A 19792-nucleotide genomic window follows, 5' to 3' on the forward strand; every position below is an offset into this window, starting at 1 on the left:
ACAGTAAGCACTTAAAAAATACAGTGTGGCTTAGTGAAAAGATCACGGGTTTGGGAGTCAGAGGAAGTGGATTCTAATTCCGGCTCCACCACTTGTCTGCTGTGTGACTTGAGCAGGTCACTTCACTTCTCTCTCCCTCCGTTACCACATCTATTAAATGGGGATGAAGAGCGTGAGCCCCACAGTCTTATTATTATTATTATTATTCTCATCATTATTATTATTATTATTCTCTGTGCCTCAGTTACCTATCTGTCAAATAAGACTGTGAGCCCCAAGTGGGACTGTCTGATTATCTTGTATCCACCCCAACGCTTAGAACTATGCTTGGCACATAGTGAGTGCTTAATAAATACCATCATCATTATTATTATTAATAATAAATTCTCCAGTTATTATTATTTCTTAAGGAGGGGGCTGGTAAGGAGGAGGGTTGCGGCTGTCTCCCCTCCCCGCCCCCGCCCATATTGTAAGCCCGTTGTGGGTGGAGATTGTGTCCCTGTATTACTGATTTGTACTTTCCAAGCGCTTAGGTCAGTGCTCTGTGTACAGTAAGGGCTCAACAGTGCTTGGCATATAATAAGTGCTTAACAAATACCATTGTTATTATTTTTATTATAAATACGATTGAAAGAGTGAAAGGAAAGAATGAAGGAATGAAAGAGTGAAAGGAAAGAATGACGGAGTGAAAGAGTGAAAGGAAAGAATGAGAGTGGAAGAGTCAAAGGAAAGAATGAAGGAGCGAAAGAGTGAGAGGAAAGAATGAGAGTGGAAGAGTCAAAGGAAAGAATGAAAGAGTGAAAGAGTGAAAGGAAAGAATGAGAGTGGAAGAGTCAAAGGAAAGAATGAAGGAGTGAAAGAGTGAAAGGAAAGAATGAAAGAGTGAAAGGAAAGAATGGAGGAGTGAAAGTGAAAGGAAAGAATGAAAGAGGAAAAGGAAAGAGTGAAAAGAAAGAAGGAGAGATAAGGAGTGAAAGGACAGAATAAGAGTGGAAGAATGAAAGGAAAGAACGAAGGAGTCAAAGAGTGAAAGGAAAGAATGAAAGAGTAGGCAGCATGAGAGTCAAGGAGGGAAAGGAAAGAAGAAGAGTGGAAGAGTGAAAGGAAAGAATGAAGGAGTGAAAGAGTGAAAGGACAGAATGAAAGTCAAGGAGTGAAAGGAAAGAATGAGAGCGGAAGAGTGAAAGGAAAGAATGAAAGAGTGAAAGAGTGAAAGGCAAGAATGAACGAGTGAATGAATGAATGAAAGGCTGAATGAATGAGTGCGGGTCTCCCGCGGGCCGGTAGGTGGCGCCGCCGGCGCGGCTCTGGGCGGGGAAGAAGGCGGGCGGCGGCGGCAGCAGCAGCAGCAGCAGCAGCAGCAGCAGCAGCAGCAGCAGCAGCAGCAGCAGCAGCAGCAGCAGCAGCAGCAGCAGCAGCAAAGCAATTGCAGCTGCAGGAGCAGCGGCAGGAGGAGCAGGTCCGGAGCCCCGGCTGCAGCGTCCGGAGGCGGCCCCAGCCTCGGAGGGCTCGGGGAGCGGGCCGGGGCAGCGGGCCGACCCATCGCGGCCGAAGGGATGCCGGGGCCCGGGGAGCAGGACGGGGAGCGGCGGCCGGGAGGGAGCCCGGCCTCGCCCTTCGCCCTCCACGCCACCCCCGAAGCCGAGGTAGGAAGCGGCCACGGGGCTGGCGCTCCCCCTTCCTTCCCCCTCTCCCCACCTTCCTGTCCCGGCCCTTCGGACGGTGATAATGATGACGATGATGATGATGGCATGCGTTAGGCGCTCACTATGTGCCAAGCGCCCTTCCGAGCGCCGGGGTAGAGACGGGGTCGTCAGGTTGTCCCACGTGGGGCTCACAGCCTTCATCCCCATTTGACGGAGGGGGGAACCGAGGCCCAGAGAAGAAGAAGAACCATGGCGTTCGTTGAGCGCTCACTGGGTGTCAAGCGCTCTTCCAAACGCCGGAGTAGCTACCGGGTCATCGGGTTGGCCCACGTGGGGCCCTCGGTCTTCATCCCCATTTGACAGGTGAGGGAACCGAGGCACGGAGAATAATAATAATAATGATATCTGTTAAGTGCTTACTCCGTGCCAAGTGATAATAATGTCGGTATTTGTTAAGCGCTTACTATGGGCAGAGCACTGTTCTAAGCGCTGGGGGAGATACGGGGTCATCAGGTTGTCCCACGTGAGGCTCACAGTCTTTATCCCCATTTTACAGATGAGGTGACTGTTCTAAGCAGTGGACTGGATACAAGGTAATGAGGTTGTCCCACATGGGGCTCACGGTCTTCATCCCCATTTTACAGATGAGGGGACAGAGGCACAGAGAAGTGAAGTGACTTGCCCAAAGTCACACAGCTGACAAGTAGCGGAGCCGGGATTAGAACCCATGACCTCTGACTCCCAAGCCTGGGCTCCTGCCACTAAGCCATGCTACTTCAAGCCCTTCTCCCATTGAGCCCCCCCACCCAGATTTTCCTTTTTCCCAGAGGGAGGAGGGGACCTGGCCCTCTCTCTTACTGTGACTCCTTCCCCTTCCCCCCGGACCAGAGTGTTTCCATGCGGACTCTGTCCTCCGGCTCCCCGCGCTGCCTTCTGAGTTGGGAGTCGGGTCCGGCGGATCCCCGATTTTAACTGGAAGCCCCCAGGGAGTCCGCTTGGGAGAGGGGGCCCCTCCAGGGTCGGGAGCGCTTCGGGCCCGACCCCCAACCACCTGACTCCGGGACCTCGGTCCGGAGGCGACTCCGGTCTGTCCATCTGCACGCTGACCACCGATGCTTACCCTGGGCCAGCTCCGAGACTCGCCACTCTTGACCTTCCCTGCGCCGCTTCACCGGAGCATCTCATCAGCCCCAACACTTGATTTTGAACCACAAGAATTCGCGGTGGGAGGAGGACGAGGGCTGCGAGATTCTTCGGCATCTTTCCTGTGGCTATAAAAACCAATAGCATTATTGTTGTTGTTATTATTATTACATCAAGTGCCTACTGTGTGCCCAGCGTTGTACTAAGCTGTGGGGTTGATATAAGATTTCATTCAATCGTATTTGTTGAGCGCTTACTGTGTGCAGAGCACTGCACTGAGCGTTTGATGTTCAGATTGGACACAGTCCCGCATGGGGCTCACAGTCTAAATAGGAGGGAGAAGGGGTATTGAAACCCTTCACGGTCAAAGTAGAGGGAGGAGAATTTAATCCCCATTTTACAGCTGAGGAAGATGAGGCACAGAGAAGTGAAGTGGCTTACCCCGGGTGACACAGCAGACAAGTGGAGGAGCCAGGGGTAGAAACCAGCACAGCAGCTGTTCAGAACAGAAGAGAACAGGCCCTGAACCAAAATCCAGCGACAGCCTGGGCTGATGTCACGAGTTATTCATTTTCCCAACCCCGTTCATTTGGATTCTCTCGTGAGGAAGATGGAGCCAGGCTGATGTTCCTGCTCGGCCCCAAACCTTGAACCTCTCACTGACTCATCCTCTCCCTTCATCTTCTTCTCGTTGAGGAGCGTCACTGCCCCGGTGGCTTCCTACCTACTTTATTCTCCTCCGGCCCCTCCTTTAGGGCTGCCTTTTGAGTGACAGAGGATGTTTGAAATTCATTTTATCACCCAGCTTGAACAGGAGAGGGGCTCCCCGAGGTTTCGAAGGAACAAAATACAAAGATAACTGACCAGCTAGCTGAAGCTGAACAGCGGTAAGCCTCTTTAAACCGTCCGGGCATCGCTGAGAAAAAGATGTCTTCAGGAGAAGATGATGCGGAGTGGGGCTCGGGAAAACTTTTGTCTGCTTCCGTCGAGCCTGTTGAGTAGGACAGAGAAAGAGCGGACTTTTGTTTTCAAAACCGGAGCCAGGAAGCTGGACGTTTGGGCATTTGGAAGGGAGAGATGTGAAATCGGTACACCTGGAAAGTAGAAGCTAGTTTTGGGGTAGGACTTGGCGTAGGATCACATTTGTGGAACAAATTAAAAATCCTATCTCTCTCTATATATACGTATGCATATGCATCTTAGTAGAGGAACAGTGTGGCTCGATGGAAAGAGCATGGGCCTGCGAGTCAGAGGAACTGAGTTTTAATGCCACCACATGCCTGCTGTGTGACCTTGGGCAAGTCATTTAAGTACTCTGCGCCTCAGTTACCTCATCTGTAAAATGGGTATTCAATACCTGTTCTCCTTCCTTCTTAGATTGAGAGTCCCGTGTGGGACAGGGACTGTGTCTGACCTGATTATCTTATATCTTCCCCAGCTCTTCTAACAGTGCTCCACACATAGTAACCTCTTAATAATACCATTATTATTATTATTGTTGTTGTTATTGCTATTATAAGCCAGTGGCATTTCTCCTACCAGGCCCTTGGCAGTGGTTTCTAAGCTTCTGGTGGTAAGACAGAGTCCTGTCCCGTCCAACCCTGGCTTCGGTAGGTCTGGTGTGTCTGGGATCGGGAGTCTCTCTTACTGCCTGGCATGGAGCCAGGGGCCCTTGGAAGGGCGTCGGGGGCTTCCTGTGGCCCGAGCTGGTTAAGCACACGCTTCCTTCTCTGAGCTTTTTTTGTTCCAGTTCAGATGTTTGAGAGTCAGGAGCCCAGAAGGCCCAGCGAGCTTCGCCTTTCAGCCTTGGCCCTTTGGTGAAGGAGGGGGCACGGCGGGAGAAACCTTTCTGCGTGTTTCTAGACGGGGGTGGGTTAGCCACCCGAGGAGAATTGAGTGCTGGCAGGTTGCGGGGGCTCTGGGCTGGAGGCACGACCGGTGATTTTGGCCGGGATGGCCCAGGGCGATACCGGATTGTTCCCGGAGAAGAGAAGACACCTGGATTTCAGGGGATGACAGCTGTTACCCGAGGGAATCGAGGTAGTCATGGAGCGCATGGGTCTGGGAGTCAGAGTTCTAATCCCAGCTCTGCCAGTTGCCTGCTGTGTGATCTCAGGCAAGACACTTAACTCCTCGGTTCCTCAGTTTCCTCATCTTTAAAATGGGGATTCATTACCTTTTCTTCTTCTTACTTAGACTGTGAACCCAATGTGGGGGAGAAACTGTGCCCGATTTGAATATCTTGCTATCTCCTTAGTGCAGTCCGTGCTTGGCCCCTGGTGAGGGTTTAGTAAATACTACAATTTTTGTTATTATTATTATTGTTGTTCTTGGACTTAAGTGTCCCCAAGCAGGGGGCAGGGAGTACAGGGGGCCTGTCCTGGGAGCCTCTTTAACTAACGGGTCCCCTGCCTCACTAGAGCATTGGCTACCAAGTGGAGGTGGTCATGCCTCTCCTTATCTGGAGATGGGGCTGGGAAATGGGTTGATTTAAAAGCTCATTCATGCGGGTGCAGCAGGGTGCACTGGTTTGGGGAGTCATGCCAAGCCATTCCAGAGGCACACTGTACTGGGAACCCAGTTTCCTGCTTCAAATGTGGTAATGGGCTTTTGGGGTCTCCTTAGAACTCTCTCCTCTCCACCCTGAATGTCTGAATGGCCAGGACACCCTGGAGGGGATGGGGGGGAGGGGAGAATTGAAGTGATGACACTCTTGGACTTGAGCTGCGAGATCTCAGAATTGGAAGTGGTAATCAATCCGTGGTATTTGAGTGCTTACCTGCATACAGAGCACTGAACTAAGCACTTGGGAGACTACACTAGACTTAGAATAATAATAATGATTATGGTATTTGTTAAGCGCTTACCATGTGCAAAGCACTAAGTGCTGGGATAGCTACAGAGTAATCAGGTTGTCCTACATGGGGCTCGCAGTCTTAATCCCCATTTTTACAGATGTGGTCACTGAAGCCCATAGAAGTGAAGTGACTTGCCCAAGGTCACGCAGCGGACAAGTGGTGGAGCCGGGATTAGAACCAGGTCCTCTGACTCCCAAGCCTGCGCTCTTTCCGCTAAGCCACACTGCGGGATCCCTGCCCTCAAGGAGCTTATGGTCTGGCAGTGATGGCACCACAACTCTATTCCTCCTCCTCCCCGCTGGGAGCCTGGTGAACACCAAGGACCTAAGTTTCCTGCACCCGGCCACAGCAAGCATGTAGGGGATCAAACCTGTGCTAGTAGATATATGGACTAAGCCATCGTTTACATGGACCCCCTTTAAGGAACCAAAGTGTCATTCTTAAGGCATTGCAACCGAGGCTGTTTCAAAATGAGATCGTGAAATGATCGTATTTGTCGGGGTGGGGTGCGATGGGGAGGGGTGTGCCCGGACCTTGGTTTTGCTGCCCCTAGACCCACAGCAGGGACTAGGGTTGGAGTGGAGCTGCCCTCCCTCATTCCCAATTTTGTTCCCTCCCAGAAGCCTTGGGTTGGGGAAAGAGAGAGAGAGAACCCACTCTCTGAATGGCCTTTCAGTGACTGGTGTGGACAACTAATTGCTCAGAGGGCCCAGTGTGAGAGGAAGTAAGGCCTCAGCCCTAATCACTCTGACTTTTAAATGTCCAATGATACATCCTTTACTTGGGGCCACTTTGGTTTATGGAGGGGTGGTGTTTGTTAGTTGTTTACTATGCGCCAAGCATTGCGTGAAGCACTGGGGTAGATACAAGATAGTCAGGTCAGACATAGTCCCCGTTCCACATGGGGCTCAGAATCCAAATAGGAGGGAAAACAGGAGTTTCATCCCCATTTTACAGAAGAGAGACCTGAAACACAGAGATGTTAATGACTTGCTTGTTGCCACACAGCAAGCAAGTGATGGAAGCAGGATTAATAATAATAATATTTAATATTGGTTAAGTGCTTACTGTGTGCCAGTCATTCATTCATTCAATAGTATTTATTGAGCCCTTACTATGTGCGGAGCACTGTACTAAGTGCTTGGAATGTACAAATCAGTCACTGTTGTACATGCTGGGGAACATACAAGGTGATTCGGTTGGATGCAGTCCCTGTCCCCCACGGGTCTCACAGTCTTAATCCTCATGTTACAGATGAAGGAACTGAGGCCCAGAGAAGTGAAGTGATGTGCTGGAGGTCACACAGCAGATAAGTGGCGGAGCTGGGATTAGAACCCAGGTCCCCTGCCTCCCAGGCCCGGGCTCTTTCCACTAGGCCATACTTCCTCCCAAGTTAGGGAGAGTTAAGGAGGAGTCACCTAAGGGCACAAAAGGGAATATTAGACAGCAGAGGCTAACTCTTTTACACTTGCAAAATAGTATTGTTTTAGGGGGAAGTTGCCGGGACTGAATTGCATGAAACATTCTTCTCCAGGGGCACTAAATAAGGACGGGATCAGCAAGCTGTACTGTATTTCATTTTTATATATGGAGATGGACCCTCTTGAACAGCTGGATTCCAAACATTATGCAAATTAGTCCATCGAGCCAAGAGCCCTGGCTCCCAGTTGGCTCCCCGACAACAGGTGAAGGCAGTGTCCAGATGTCGCTCACGACTGGTATTCGTTTAGGACTTACTATGTGTCGAGCACTGTTCTAAACCCTGGGGACGATACAAGGCGATCAGGTGGGACATAGCCCCTGTCGCACAAGGGGCTCACAGTCTAAGCAGGAGGATGAACAGGTATCGCATCCCCATTTTACAGATGAGGACACTGAGGGCCGGAGAATTGAAGTGACACACAGCCTGTCACACAGCAGCCTAAGTTCACACAGCAGCCTGTGCTCTTTGAACGAGGTCACACTGCTTGTCTCCACAATGGTCATTGCATATTGGTTCCTAAATGCCAGTGATGTGTGCGAAACTGTGGGCAGAGCAGCGATTTTGGCACAGCCTGTACACAGGCACAGGCGAGTTTGGTTAGCCCTTCCTTGCTCTTGACCTCCACTGAAACTCACTGTGGGTAGGGAACTTGTCTACTAACTTTTATATTGTACTCTCCCAAGTGCTTAGTACAGTGTTCTTCACACAGTAAGTGCTCTGTGTCGCCTATGCACTTTGTTCTGTCCTTAAGCACTCTGATACACACTTCAACCCCAGACTCACAACATTAAAGTCCATATCCTTATACTCGACAGTTTTCCCTATCTGTAATTCATTTTAATGTCTGTCTCCCCCATTAGACCCTAAGCTCACTCTATTGTATTCTCCCAAGCACTTAGAAGGTGCTCTGCAAGCAGTAAGCACCCAATAAATACCACTGATTGATTGATGTCACATTAGGCTCGGGGCTCAGTGCCACACTATGAATCAAGGTCATCTCCTTGTCATGACTTTGTGAAGTCTACCCCTCCACGTGGGTATTGCCTCTCCTCTTCTGCCTCTTGGTTCCTGGGCCTCTATCCCTCCCATAACTCTGTTGAAGCCCCTAGAGTTAGGTTTTAGGGGGGAGAGAAAGAGAAAGAGAGAGAAAGCATCCTTAGTGAGCGAGACCTCCCCCAAGTCCCAAAGATTAGGCTCCCTACAGAGGAGCAGGCCTGGAACCCAGCTTTCCTCATGGAGGAGTAAGGTCATCCCAGCTCTGGCCCTCCTGAGGCTCAGCCCTCAAGCCCCAGATTTTCGGCCCAGAACACAGAATTGGCTCCAGAGATTTTGTTTATTCGTTAGTTCAGTGGTATTATTGAATGCAGAGCACTGTACTAAGTGCTTGGGAAAGTACAATTCAACAAACAACAGACACATTCCCTGCCCACAGTGAGTTTACAGTCTAGAGGAGGAGACAGACATTAATATAAATAAATTACAGATATGGACATAGTGCTGTGGGGCTCTGGCGGGGGGATAAATAAAGGGAGCAAGTCAGGACAACGCAGAAGGGAGTAGGAGAAGAGGAGAGGGGGGTCTTAGGGAAGGCCTCTTGGAGGAGATGTGCCTTCAATAAGGTTTTGAAGCAGGGTAGAGTGATTGTCAGATCTGAGGAGGGAGAACATTCCAGGCCAGAGGGAGGAGGTGGGCAAGATGGCGGCGGCTAGATAGATGAGATCGAGGTACAGTGAGAAGGTTAACATTAAAGGAGCAAAATGTGTAGGCTGGGTTGTAGTAGGTGAGTAGCGAGGTGAGGAAGGCGGGAATAAGGTGATTGAGTGCTTTAAAGCCAGTTGTGAGGAGTTTTTGTTTGTTGTGGAGGTGGATGGACAACCACTGGAGTTTCTTGAGGAGTGGGTAAACACGCCCTCAATGTGTCTGTAGAAAAATGATCCAGGCAGCAGAGGTAGATAGGACTGGAGTGGGGAGCGACAGGAGGCAGGGAGGTCAGCAAGGAGACTGATACAGTAATCGAGGTGGGAGAGGATAAATGAATTATTAACATTGGAATCATCCCATTGGAAACCCTGTGTCCTGAGTGTTTTCCCAGAGGAGACCGCCACCCTACTGCACCCACTGCCCCTCCACCCTAAGGCAACGGATTATCTTGTGGCCCGCTTGAAGCAGTCCTTCCAGGCCAGCATCTACTGCTCCCTAGCTCCCTGATTTAGGCTTCTTCAGTGGAGAAGTGGCTATGCCCCTTTTATAGTGTTGCCCATGTCCTGGGCAGAAAGGGAAAGTACAGGCTCCTCTTCTTGAGCCCCACAGCCCTCACCTCCACCTGCTGCCCCTTTCCTGGCTTCTTAGACCACCCAAGGTTCCTCTTTCTCCTCTCTCTCTGGAGAATTTCTGGTTGAAGCTTTTCCTTTCCCGCTCCTTCTTTCCCTCTCAAGGACCAACTGTCCCCTGGCAGGACAGGGCAGGGCAAGGCAGGACAGAGAGCCTGTGACACTCCTTTAAGTTCATCCAGCAGCGATAATGCATTTCCCTAGCAAGCGATTGACCCCCCCCAACCCCACCCAGAAGCTGCTGCTCATCTCCCAGCGTGCACCCGACGGCTGCCCTTGGCAGTGCCGCGGCGGCCCTCCGTCCAGGCTGTTTACATCTCAGCTCTTCCCGGAAAGGCTGGAAATAGCAAATGGATCAGCTGCCGCTCGGCAAAGACACAGGGCTCTGCTAGCTTAGAAATGGCACTGGGCTCGGGCTTTGGGGTCGTAGACTCCAAAAGCCGAAGAGGCCCTCCTAGGGGGAAGGGCAGGGTCAGGCTCTTACGCGCCGCCTCGTCGTCGGTGTTCATTGAGCCCCTCTACTGCCCTCAGCACTGAGCTAGGCAGAGGGGAAATCACAAAAGGAATAAGACCCAGGAGCATCTGTGTGATGGAGAAGACTAGCAAGCATAGAAGCAGTGTGGCCTAATGGCTAGAGCACTGGCCTGGGAATCGGAAGGACCTGGGTTCTCATCCCAGCTCCTCCGCTTGCCTCTGTGTGACCTTAGGCAAGACACTTCACTTCTCTGGGCCTCAGTTTCCTCATCTGTAAAATGGGATTAAGACCGTAAGCCCTGTGTTGGGATGTGGACGGTATCCAACCTAATTACTTTATATCTACTCTGTGCTTAGAACAGTGCCTGGCACATAGTAACCGCCTAACAAATACCGTAAAAATAAAAATGAATCAACAACGCGCAATTGGATATGAGCCCGAGAACGTGAATGTCACAATTTTATCCCTGATCTTATGAAACAGTTCCCAAGTACAGAGGTGCTGTGAGCAGGTGTGGGTCTAGGGGAATGTGAGGAGTCGAGGGGCAAGTTTCATCCAGGGTAGATGTTCAGAGGACTTCAAAGGAGGAGGGGTTTGTGATTTGGCAGGGTGCAGAGGTAGAGATGGGAAGCATGGTGATGGCTGGGAGGGTGAGAAAGCTGTGGTGAGATGTGTGTGTGTGTGTGTATGTAGAGGGAGGTCGGGGAGTGGAGTGGGTTGCTTGGGGTCTTTGTAGAAACGGCAGAAAAGTGGAGTCTGGGAGGAGAGCCGCCGGAGGCGGGTGGCCGAGAGCTTCCGAGTCCGTGGCTGGGTGTTTTCAGCTGCTGAGTGGATGATGATTCTGAGGAACGTCGCATCATCGTAAGAGAGTCGGTTCTCCTGCAACATGGGTTTTCACAGTGTATTTTGGAGAGAATGCACTTCTGCCTGAGGAGAACGTGATGTGCCGAGACCAAAGCGAGTTTCCTTCACACAGGGTTTTTCAAGAAAGTGGCCACCTGCTACTCAGGAATCTAGGGTGTGGGCATTCCTTGATTCAAGATGTTTTAATTCAGGATGTCCAGCGCTTTACTGCATTTCAAAGTTTACACCGTGCTTCGGCTTAAAACAGATTGGACTCAACTTTACAACACTGGCCTCATTTATGGCCCCTGCGGTGGGGGTGCCAGTTTGGAGTGGAGGTATTGGGGATAGGGACTCTTTGGGGCTGCAGATATTGGTCCAGGGACCCTAGGAAAATCATTTTTAAAGCCAAGATGGATGGGGAAGTGTGGAAGGCAATTTGAAGAGGGTGGCTGGAAGGGCGAGGTAGAGATTGGGAGGGTTAACTAAACACCTGGTGAGGGACAGGGACTCAAAATGCCCCGTAACTTCTTTTCTAGTCTACCCTGACGTGGAACCTCTGTGGCGCAATAAAAATAAATGAATGTAGCTAAATTACTCATCTATAATTAATTGAACACAAGATGCCTCTCAAGACTGTGAGCTTCTTGTGGGAAGGAAATGTGTCTATCAGCTCTGTAAGCATGTTTAGTACAGTGCTCTGCATAAAGTAAGTAAGCACTCTAATACCACTGATTGACTGATGGATGATTCTGAGGCTATCCAGCCAGAATTAAGGAGCCAATCTCCCATTTCTAGTATGTTTTCCTGTGGGAAAATTGGTTGCCACTTACCACGTGTTGACTTAAGATGCAGCTTTCAAGAACTAATAGTAATCGTGGTATTTGTTAAGTGTTTACTTTGTGCCGGGCACTGGATTAAGCACTGGGATCGATATAAGCAAATTGGGTTGGACACAAGAATTAAATGTAGCATAAATCTGAGGACTCTCTGAATCTCGAATTTGTAGAATGGTAATTTTTTTTTTCATGACACTTTAGTCGATCAATCAATGATATTTACTGAACTCTTACTTCGTGCAGAGCATTGTACTAAAAGCTTGGGAGAATTCAACAGAATTAGGAGGCAAGTTCCCTGTCCATAACGAGCTTACAGTCTAGAGGAAAGACAGACGTTAATATGAATAACTAATTTGTAATATACAATTCAAAGGTATGTACACTGAAGATATGACACTTTACATTATTGATCATATTTATGCTTCCCATTGTCCCCTTGAGGTAAGGAAAGGGCAGTAAGGGGGAATTGTTAACTCCATTTTAAAGATGGAGAAACTAGGGCACATAAAGTGTGCCTCCCTTGTAGACTGTAAATTTCTTGAAGACAGAGATTGCGTCTGTTCTCGTAGTCTTCTTAGTGCTTAGCATGGTGCTCTGCACAGCTTAAATGTTCAGTAAATGCCATTGATAGATTTGATTGACAAGGTGTTAAAGCGACTTGCCTAAAGTCACAGAGCAGGCCAGAGGCAATACTGGAGCAGAAGCCCAGTTCTTGACTCCCAGGCCTACGCTCTTTTCACTAACCCTCAGTGACTCCCTGTATAATATAAACTAGAATTTGAGGAAGGAGGAGTCTTCTCTCTCGTGCTGCCTTTGTCCTGGAGGATATCTGTGAGGAAAAGTATAATCCTCTGGGCAATGTTCTCCTAGGAAGTGTCCTTTGCCAGATGTAGGGGGCTTATAGGGAAGGGGGAACTCAATCAATCAGGTCATGAGTTCTAATCCTGATTCTGCCACTTGTCTGCTGTGTGACCTTGGACGTCACTTTACTTCTCTGTGCCTCAGTGACCTCATCTGTAAAATGGGGATTGAGACTGTGAGCCCCATGTGGGACAAAGACAGTCCAACTTGATTTGCTTGTATCCAACCCAGCATTTAGTGCAGTGCTTGGCACATAGCACTTAACAAATACCATTAATTATTATCAGTAGTAGTGTCGCCCCCTCTAGGCTGTAAGCTAGTCACACAGTAAATGCTTGATAAATATGATTGGTAAATACAGTTAAATCCGAATGAAGCTGTTCGTGGGCAGCGAACATGTATGCCAACTCAGTTGGATTGTACTCTCGTGAACACTTAGTACATTACTCTGCACATAGTGAGCACTCAATAAATACCACTGAATGAATGAATTGAGCACTTACTGGGTGTAGAGCACTGTACTAAGTGCTTGGGAGAGTATATTCCCCCTCTAGACTATAAACTCGTTGTGGGCAGGGCATGTGTTTATTTATTGTTATAGTGGATTCTCCCAAGTGCTATTACAGCATTCTGCAAACAGTAAGTGCTCAATAAAAGCCATTGATCGACAGACTGCCCACAATGAGCTTGCAGTCTAGAGAGGGAGACGGACATTAAATTAAGGCTATGTACGAAAGTACTATGGGGCTGAGGATGGGGTGAATAAAGGGTACAAATTCCACTACCAGGGTAATGCAGAAGGGAGAACAATAATACTAATAATAATAATGCTGGTATTTGTTAAGCGCTTCCTATGTGCCAAGCACGGTACTAAGCGCTGGGGTGGATACAAGCAAATCGAGTTGGACACAGTCGCTGTCCCATGTGGGACTCACAGTCTCAATCCCCATTTTACAGATGAGGGAACTGAGGCACAGAAAAGTGAAGTGCCTTGCCCAAGGTCACACAGCAGACAAGACCCATGACTTTTTGTCTCCTAGGCCTGTGCTCTATCCATTGTGTGGAAATGAGGGCTTAGTTAGGAAAGGCCTCTTGGAGGAGTTGCGATTTTAATAAGGCTCTGAAGGTGTGGGTAGAGTGATGATCTGTTGGCTATGAAGGGAAAGGGAGGACAAGGGCAAGGAGTGGGCGGCAAGATATATGAGATCGAGGTACAGTGAGCAGGTTGGCATTAAAGGAGCCAAGCTGGATTTTAGTAGGAAATCAGTGAGGTAAGATAGGATGGGACAAGGTGATTGAGTATCTTAAGCCAGTGGTGAGGAGTTTCTGTTTGCAGAAGTGGAACCACTGGAGGTTCTTGAGGAGTGGAGAAACATGGATTGAACTTTTTAAATTTAGAAACTTGATCCGGGCAGCGGAATGAAGTATGGACTGAATTGGGAAGAAACAGGAGGCACGGAGGTCAGTGAGGAGGCTGATGCAGTAATCAAGGTGGAATAGGATAAATGCTTGGATTAACATGGTAACAGTTTGGATGGAGAGGAAAGGGCAGATTTTAGTGAAGTTGTGACGGGGATTTGATGGCAGCTTGAATAGGTGGAATGAAAAAGATGAGTTGAGAATAATGCCAAGCTTATGGGCTCGTGAAACAGGGAAGGTGGTGCTGGCTACAGAGATGGGAAAGTTAGGGGAAGGATAGAGTTTGGGTGGGAAGAGGAGGAGTTGTGTTTTGGACATGTTCAGTTTGTGGCATCAGTGGGACATCCAAGTAGAGATGTCCAAGTAGAGGAGGAAATACAAAGCTGCAGAGAAGGAGAAAGGTCAGGGCTGGAGAAGGAGATTTGAGAAACATCTGCACAGAGATGGTAACTGAAGCCATGGGAGCGAATGAGCTCTCCTAGGGTGTGGGTGTAGATGGAGAACAGAAGGGGACCCAGAACTCAGCCCACAGCTCGGGGGGTAGGAGGCAGAGGAGGAGCCTACAAAAGGGACTGAGAATGAGTGGCCAGAAAAATAACAGGAAAACCAGGAGAGGACAGTGTCTGTGAAGCCAAGGCTGGATCAGGTTTTCAGGAGAAGGGGGTGGTCAGCAGTGTCCAAGGCAGCTGAGAGGTCGAAGAGGATTAGTCGAGGGTACCGGATTTGGCGAGGAGGTCATTATTGACCTTTGAGAGGAAAGTTTGGGTGAAGTGAAGGGGGTGGAAGCCAGATTGGAGGGGATCAAGGAGAAAATTGAAGAAGAGGAAGTGGAGGCAGCGGATGTAGACAGTGATCTCAAGGAGATTGGAGAGGAATGGTAGGAGGAAGATGGGGTAAAAACTGGAGGGAATTGAGGGATGAAGTGCCAGAGAGCTGCCCTGTTGTAGATTTACAAGGAGCTAGGGGCAAGTGGGGTGCTGGCTCCTCTCCAAGGTAACGGGGACTAGTGGCCATCCCCATTTTCTACTTCCACCTACATTTGGCTCTTCCACCGCTCACCTCTGGGACTGGGAAGAAGCAAAAGGGATCAAGGAAGGGCTGATGGAGGATTGAGCCCTTGATCCTTGCTGGTTGGGGCCTAGTCAGCACTGTGCAAGGGGGAAGAGCTGTGCTTTGCCACAATGACAGAGAGCTCCAGGCCTTAAGAAAACAGATTCTGGACTTCATCATCAGTGGTATTTATGGGGCGCTTACTGTTTGCGGAGCACTGTATTAAAAACTTGGAGTGTACAAGATACATTCCCTACCCAGAAGGAGCTTGCAGCCTAGAGCGGAATCATGCGATCAATTAATCATAGATGAGTAATTTAGTTACATTCACTAATTTTTATTGTGCCATAGAAGTTCCACGATAGGTTAGACATCTTCTACTAGATAAGAAGTTACACAGCTGTTCCCCGTTCACTGCAGAGCTTACTGGGCAGAGAGACGTGTTGTGTAGTCCTGCCCCTCCAACTTCCAAAGTTTCCTTCTAGCATCCTTCCCTAGCCCATCCAATTGCATCTCCGTTCGTTGCCCATCTGTTCCTTTAGTTAATTCATTGTTAATGGTGGTATTTGTTAAGGGCTTAGTATGTGCCAGGCACTGTAAGCGGTGGGGTGGATACAAGCAAATCGAGTTGGACACAGTTCCTGTCTCTCATGGTGCTCACTGTCTCAATCACCGTTTTACAGAGGTAACTGAGGCACAGAGAAGTGAAGTGACTTGCCCGTGGTCATAGAGCAGACAAGCGGCGGAGCGGGGATTAGAGCCCATGACCTTCTGATTTCCAGGCCCGTGCTCTATCCTTTAGGCCATGTTGCTTCTTCAGCCCCAAAGCCTTGAAGCTTCTGCTTTGCACCATCTTTTCATCTCACGCATCTGTCGTGTGCACTTACTCTCATAGTACAGTCAGCCCTCCTGTACTGTATCTTTATATACCACGTTTTGGATAGGGCATCGATGGGGAGTTGAGGAACATTCTTCTGACAAGTTGCCTCCGTCTGGGCAAGATGCGATGTGGGAAGAATTGGTTGCATGTGTGGGTGCGGTGTCTCTCAAGGTCTAAATACTCTTAGGGGAGCTTTCCTTAACGGGAAGTTTTGTCAAAATCGTAACCCCCGTGCTGGAGAAAACTGATTGTACCTTGGAGCTTTCTACAAATGGGTCACTCGGCCTCCATTTACAGTTAATCCAGATGAAAACACTTCCTTCCTCTTTTTTGTTTTTAAGTTCTGGACGTGAAGCCCATGTGCAGAAGCCAGTCCGACATTATATGGGGTAAGAAGCAGTGTGGCCTACAGAAAAGAGTCTGGGCCTGGGAGTCAGAGGACCTGGATTCTAATACCAGCTGTGTCTAATTGTCAGCTGTGTGACTGTGGGCAAGTCACTTAACTTCTCTGGGCCTGTTACCTCATCTGTAAAATGGGGATTAACTGTGAGCCTCACGTGGGACAACCTGATTACTCTGTATTTACCCCAGTGCGTAGAACAGTGCTCTGCACATAGTAAGCACTTAACAGATACCAACATTATTAATACCAGCTCTGCCTCTTGCCTGCTGTTTGACCTTGGATGTGTCACTTCTCTGGCCCTCAATCTCCCAATCTGTAAAATGGGAACTGAATACGTGGTCTCCTTCTTAGCCCCATGTGGGACAGGGACTATGTCCGATCTGATTGTATATTTTATCATATCTACCACAGCTGTTAATACAGTGCTGGGCACGTCACTTAACTTCTCTGTGCCTCAGTTACCTCATTTGTAAAATGGGGATTTAGACTGTGAGCCCCATATGGAACAACCTGAATACCTAGTATCTCCCCCAGCGCTTAGAACAGGACTTGGCACATAGTAAGCGCTAACAACTGCCAACATTATTTTTATCATTACTATCACTAATAATGTTATTACTATTAGTTGTGCTGAACAGTAGTTGCAACATTGCATGAAATTCCCAAGTTGGTGGTTCATACCGAATAAGCATTTGGTTGGGGAATTGCTTCTTGGTTTTTTTCAGTTTTTTTAATTAGCAAAGCCCACACACCAATTTTTCTGAGGTCTGGCATCCCCTGAGAAGAATGGGCCGCCTAACTAACCTTACCTCTGATCTGCACAAATGAACACGGGCCCAGAAATCTTACGTTATCTCTCAGGTTTTCCTAACTTCCCTAGTTCTTCCTGGAAAAATATAATTTCCCATCAAATATTTGGGGTCACGTTATTTCCACATGGAAAGAATTTTCTTATGCTCCATGGTGGGAATTTGACGAATGTCACCAGACATCCCACATTGGGTGGGACGATCATGGATTTTGAAGTTTAGTCTTGCCACCCAGAAAGCAGGGGTGATGGGAGGAGACCGACAGCAGCAGCATGGCGGTGGGGAGGAAGTTGAGGGACAGGTGGCTGAGCATTGCTTCTGATGAGGCTACCATCTCCAGGGTGGCCTTTCTGGCTGATCCCGAGGCTGGGCATGGTGGGAATTCCTGTGCTGAAAGTCCCCATTTGTGGCCCTGGAAAAGACCAGTGCCCCCAGTTCAATCGCCACATCCCAAGCTGGGCCAGCCGAGGCCACCCTTGCCTCCCTCGTCTCCCTTGTAGTGGCAGAGCAGAACACCGGCAGGGAGGATGTGAGAGGATCTCCTTCCCACCCCGTTCTGTACTTCTTTCTTTCTCTTCCTTTACCTCTTTCTTCCCTTTGCCCTCCCTGCTATTATTCTCCACTTTCTTCTCCTCCCTTCCTCCTCGTCCTTCTCCTCCTCTCTCCTACCTTCCTGTCCCCTTCCCTCTCACAATCGGCTGCCCCGCTTCCTTTTCTGAGGAACTCACGAGTGGAAGACGATTTCGAGACCAAGTTTCCGATTCGGGTTTCTTGACAACAGCCGATTCCCATTTGGCAGCTCAGTTGGTGGTCATTCACTCAGAACAGCCTTGCAAATAGTTTCTGGCCTGCTTGCCCTGGGTGACTCATACTATAGACCTGGCTAGTAGAAAACTTACTCACTTTCCTGGCAATATAACCTTCCCCGGGTGGAGGTTTTACCAGGGGTGGGGGGGGGTCAGGCTATTTAAAACCTTTGGAGGTGGTGGCGGGGAGGGGACTTTTACATTTGAGTACCGGGTATTAGCTTGGGAAGGTTTTTAAAGGACCTAGAGCAGAGACAGGAGGCCAGAAGTTGCCCCATGCTGCTGGCTTTCACATAAACACAGCTCGTTCTGGTTTTCCAGATCCAATGCACTGAGGGTTTCCTGCAGAGAAAACTAGGACTGCCGACAGTCTCATGTGGGCAGCCCTGCTGTGGTCTCCCTTCGCCGCCGACTTGTGGGTGAGCAGAGTAGAAAACAATGAACCGTCCCTCCCTAAAGCCATTTTCCTGGCTTCTGGTTTCTGATAAAGGAACCCAGTTCCTCGAGCACTCCGAAAACGTTTCCCTCCAAGATGAATATGGTCTTTTTTGGTGGTTGTCGTTCCCGCTTGCTTCCATCCTCCACCCTCGCCGTTTTCTTCCCGCCACCCCGTTCCCCCCTTCCCCCTTTACTCACTGAAATAACTCCAGCTGCGCCAGGGCTTTCAAAGTTTTAAATTGCACTTCGTGCTATTTATATTCTGGCCCAAAGGATGTTTTTGAGCCGAGTGGCTTATTTTGTCTTTGAGACAAAGGCCGAGTTTGTGAGCACATGGTAACGCAACTATGTAAACAGGAGTGTGGTGATGGGTGCACACTTGAAAGATGGGAGGTGGGTGTGAGTTTTCCTCAGGTAGGGGATGGCCTTAAGACAGCTCACTGCCTGGCTGGGCAAAATGAGGCTCAGAAATCACCGGCCCGGGAGGACCTGGAGGGAGTGTGCAAGGTAAAAGGAAAAAAAAAATGGTCGCTTCTCCGAGTCACGTTGCCATTTAATTAAAAAAAGGCAAAGGAGGTGTTTTCGGGAAGGAAGGCGGTATGTGCGTCTATGTTCTCTCTCCCTCTCCTCTACCCTCTCTCTCTCTCTCTCTGCTTTCTTGGGCGAACGTTTTTCCTTTGGTCAGATCAGTGCGCTAATGGGGCCCGCCACTCCCCTGCCTTCTTCACCAGCCCTAACCCCTCGGCATTCTTCTTCCTTTCAGGCGAAGGAGGTGGAGGCGACCATAGAAGAGATGCTAATCAGGCTGGATGAGTTCTGCGGCCTAACTGACCTGGTAGGTGGCCGTCGGCTGGGCCGATCCTGGCCCCGACAAGGCCTCGGCCCCTTCTAGAAGGTTTCAGGGGAGGCCATGTTGTCAGTGATTTAGTAACCAGACAGATCGAGCGGGGCAGCAGCCAGCAGTGGGGAGGGAAAACACAGACTCGGGCTGCGTGCGCACACACCACGCACACACACCACACACACCACACACACCACACACACATAGTCTCCTAAGTATTTCCTGAGGCGGCGGCCATCTTGATATCTCTTCCCTCCCCTGAGATGGTTTTATTACATAGAGGAGCGGAGACAACCACAAGGTGGCACTCTGGTGCACAAATGTGTAACAATGTACAGTGGGGATGGAATACTATATTTAACTCTCCTCAGGCTCCATGGAGCCCGCTGGATAAACATCTCGGAAAACCTGCAAGGGCCTCGGCCTGGCCGGCCCATTCCGGCCCACGGGGGCTTGGGGCCCGTCGCTTCCTCCCGGTCCATCTCTCAGCTCGGCCCGCCCTCCCCCAAGCGCCCCCCGACCAGTCTCCACCAGCGGGGACCGGCGACCGGCCTGGCGGACGTACCCAAAGGCGCCTTGGGAAGAAACGCCTGGTCTAGGCTGAGGTGCGACTGGCGAGGAGGTGTGGGGCGTGCTTCTCCAAGAACCTACCGCCGAAGCCTGGGTCG

The 19792-nt window shown here is 49.6% G+C and overlaps 1 protein-coding gene across 1 annotated transcript in view; it reads left to right on the plus strand.

Annotated features, from left to right (window-relative positions):
- Positions 1 to 1423: 1423 nt before the first annotated feature.
- Positions 1424 to 19792, plus strand: part of BCAS4 (breast carcinoma amplified sequence 4) — a 57418-nt gene continuing 39049 nt past the window's right edge. The window contains exons 1-2 of the mRNA XM_029071225.2: positions 1424 to 1646; positions 19047 to 19118. Of these exons, the coding sequence (XP_028927058.1) occupies positions 1557 to 1646; positions 19047 to 19118 (162 nt within the window). The 5' untranslated portion in view covers positions 1424 to 1556. The remainder of the gene's footprint in view (positions 1647 to 19046; positions 19119 to 19792) is intronic.

Source organism: Ornithorhynchus anatinus, chromosome 8 (genome assembly GCF_004115215.2).
Source record: "Ornithorhynchus anatinus isolate Pmale09 chromosome 8, mOrnAna1.pri.v4, whole genome shotgun sequence".
Lineage (NCBI taxonomy): Eukaryota > Metazoa > Chordata > Mammalia > Monotremata > Ornithorhynchidae > Ornithorhynchus > Ornithorhynchus anatinus.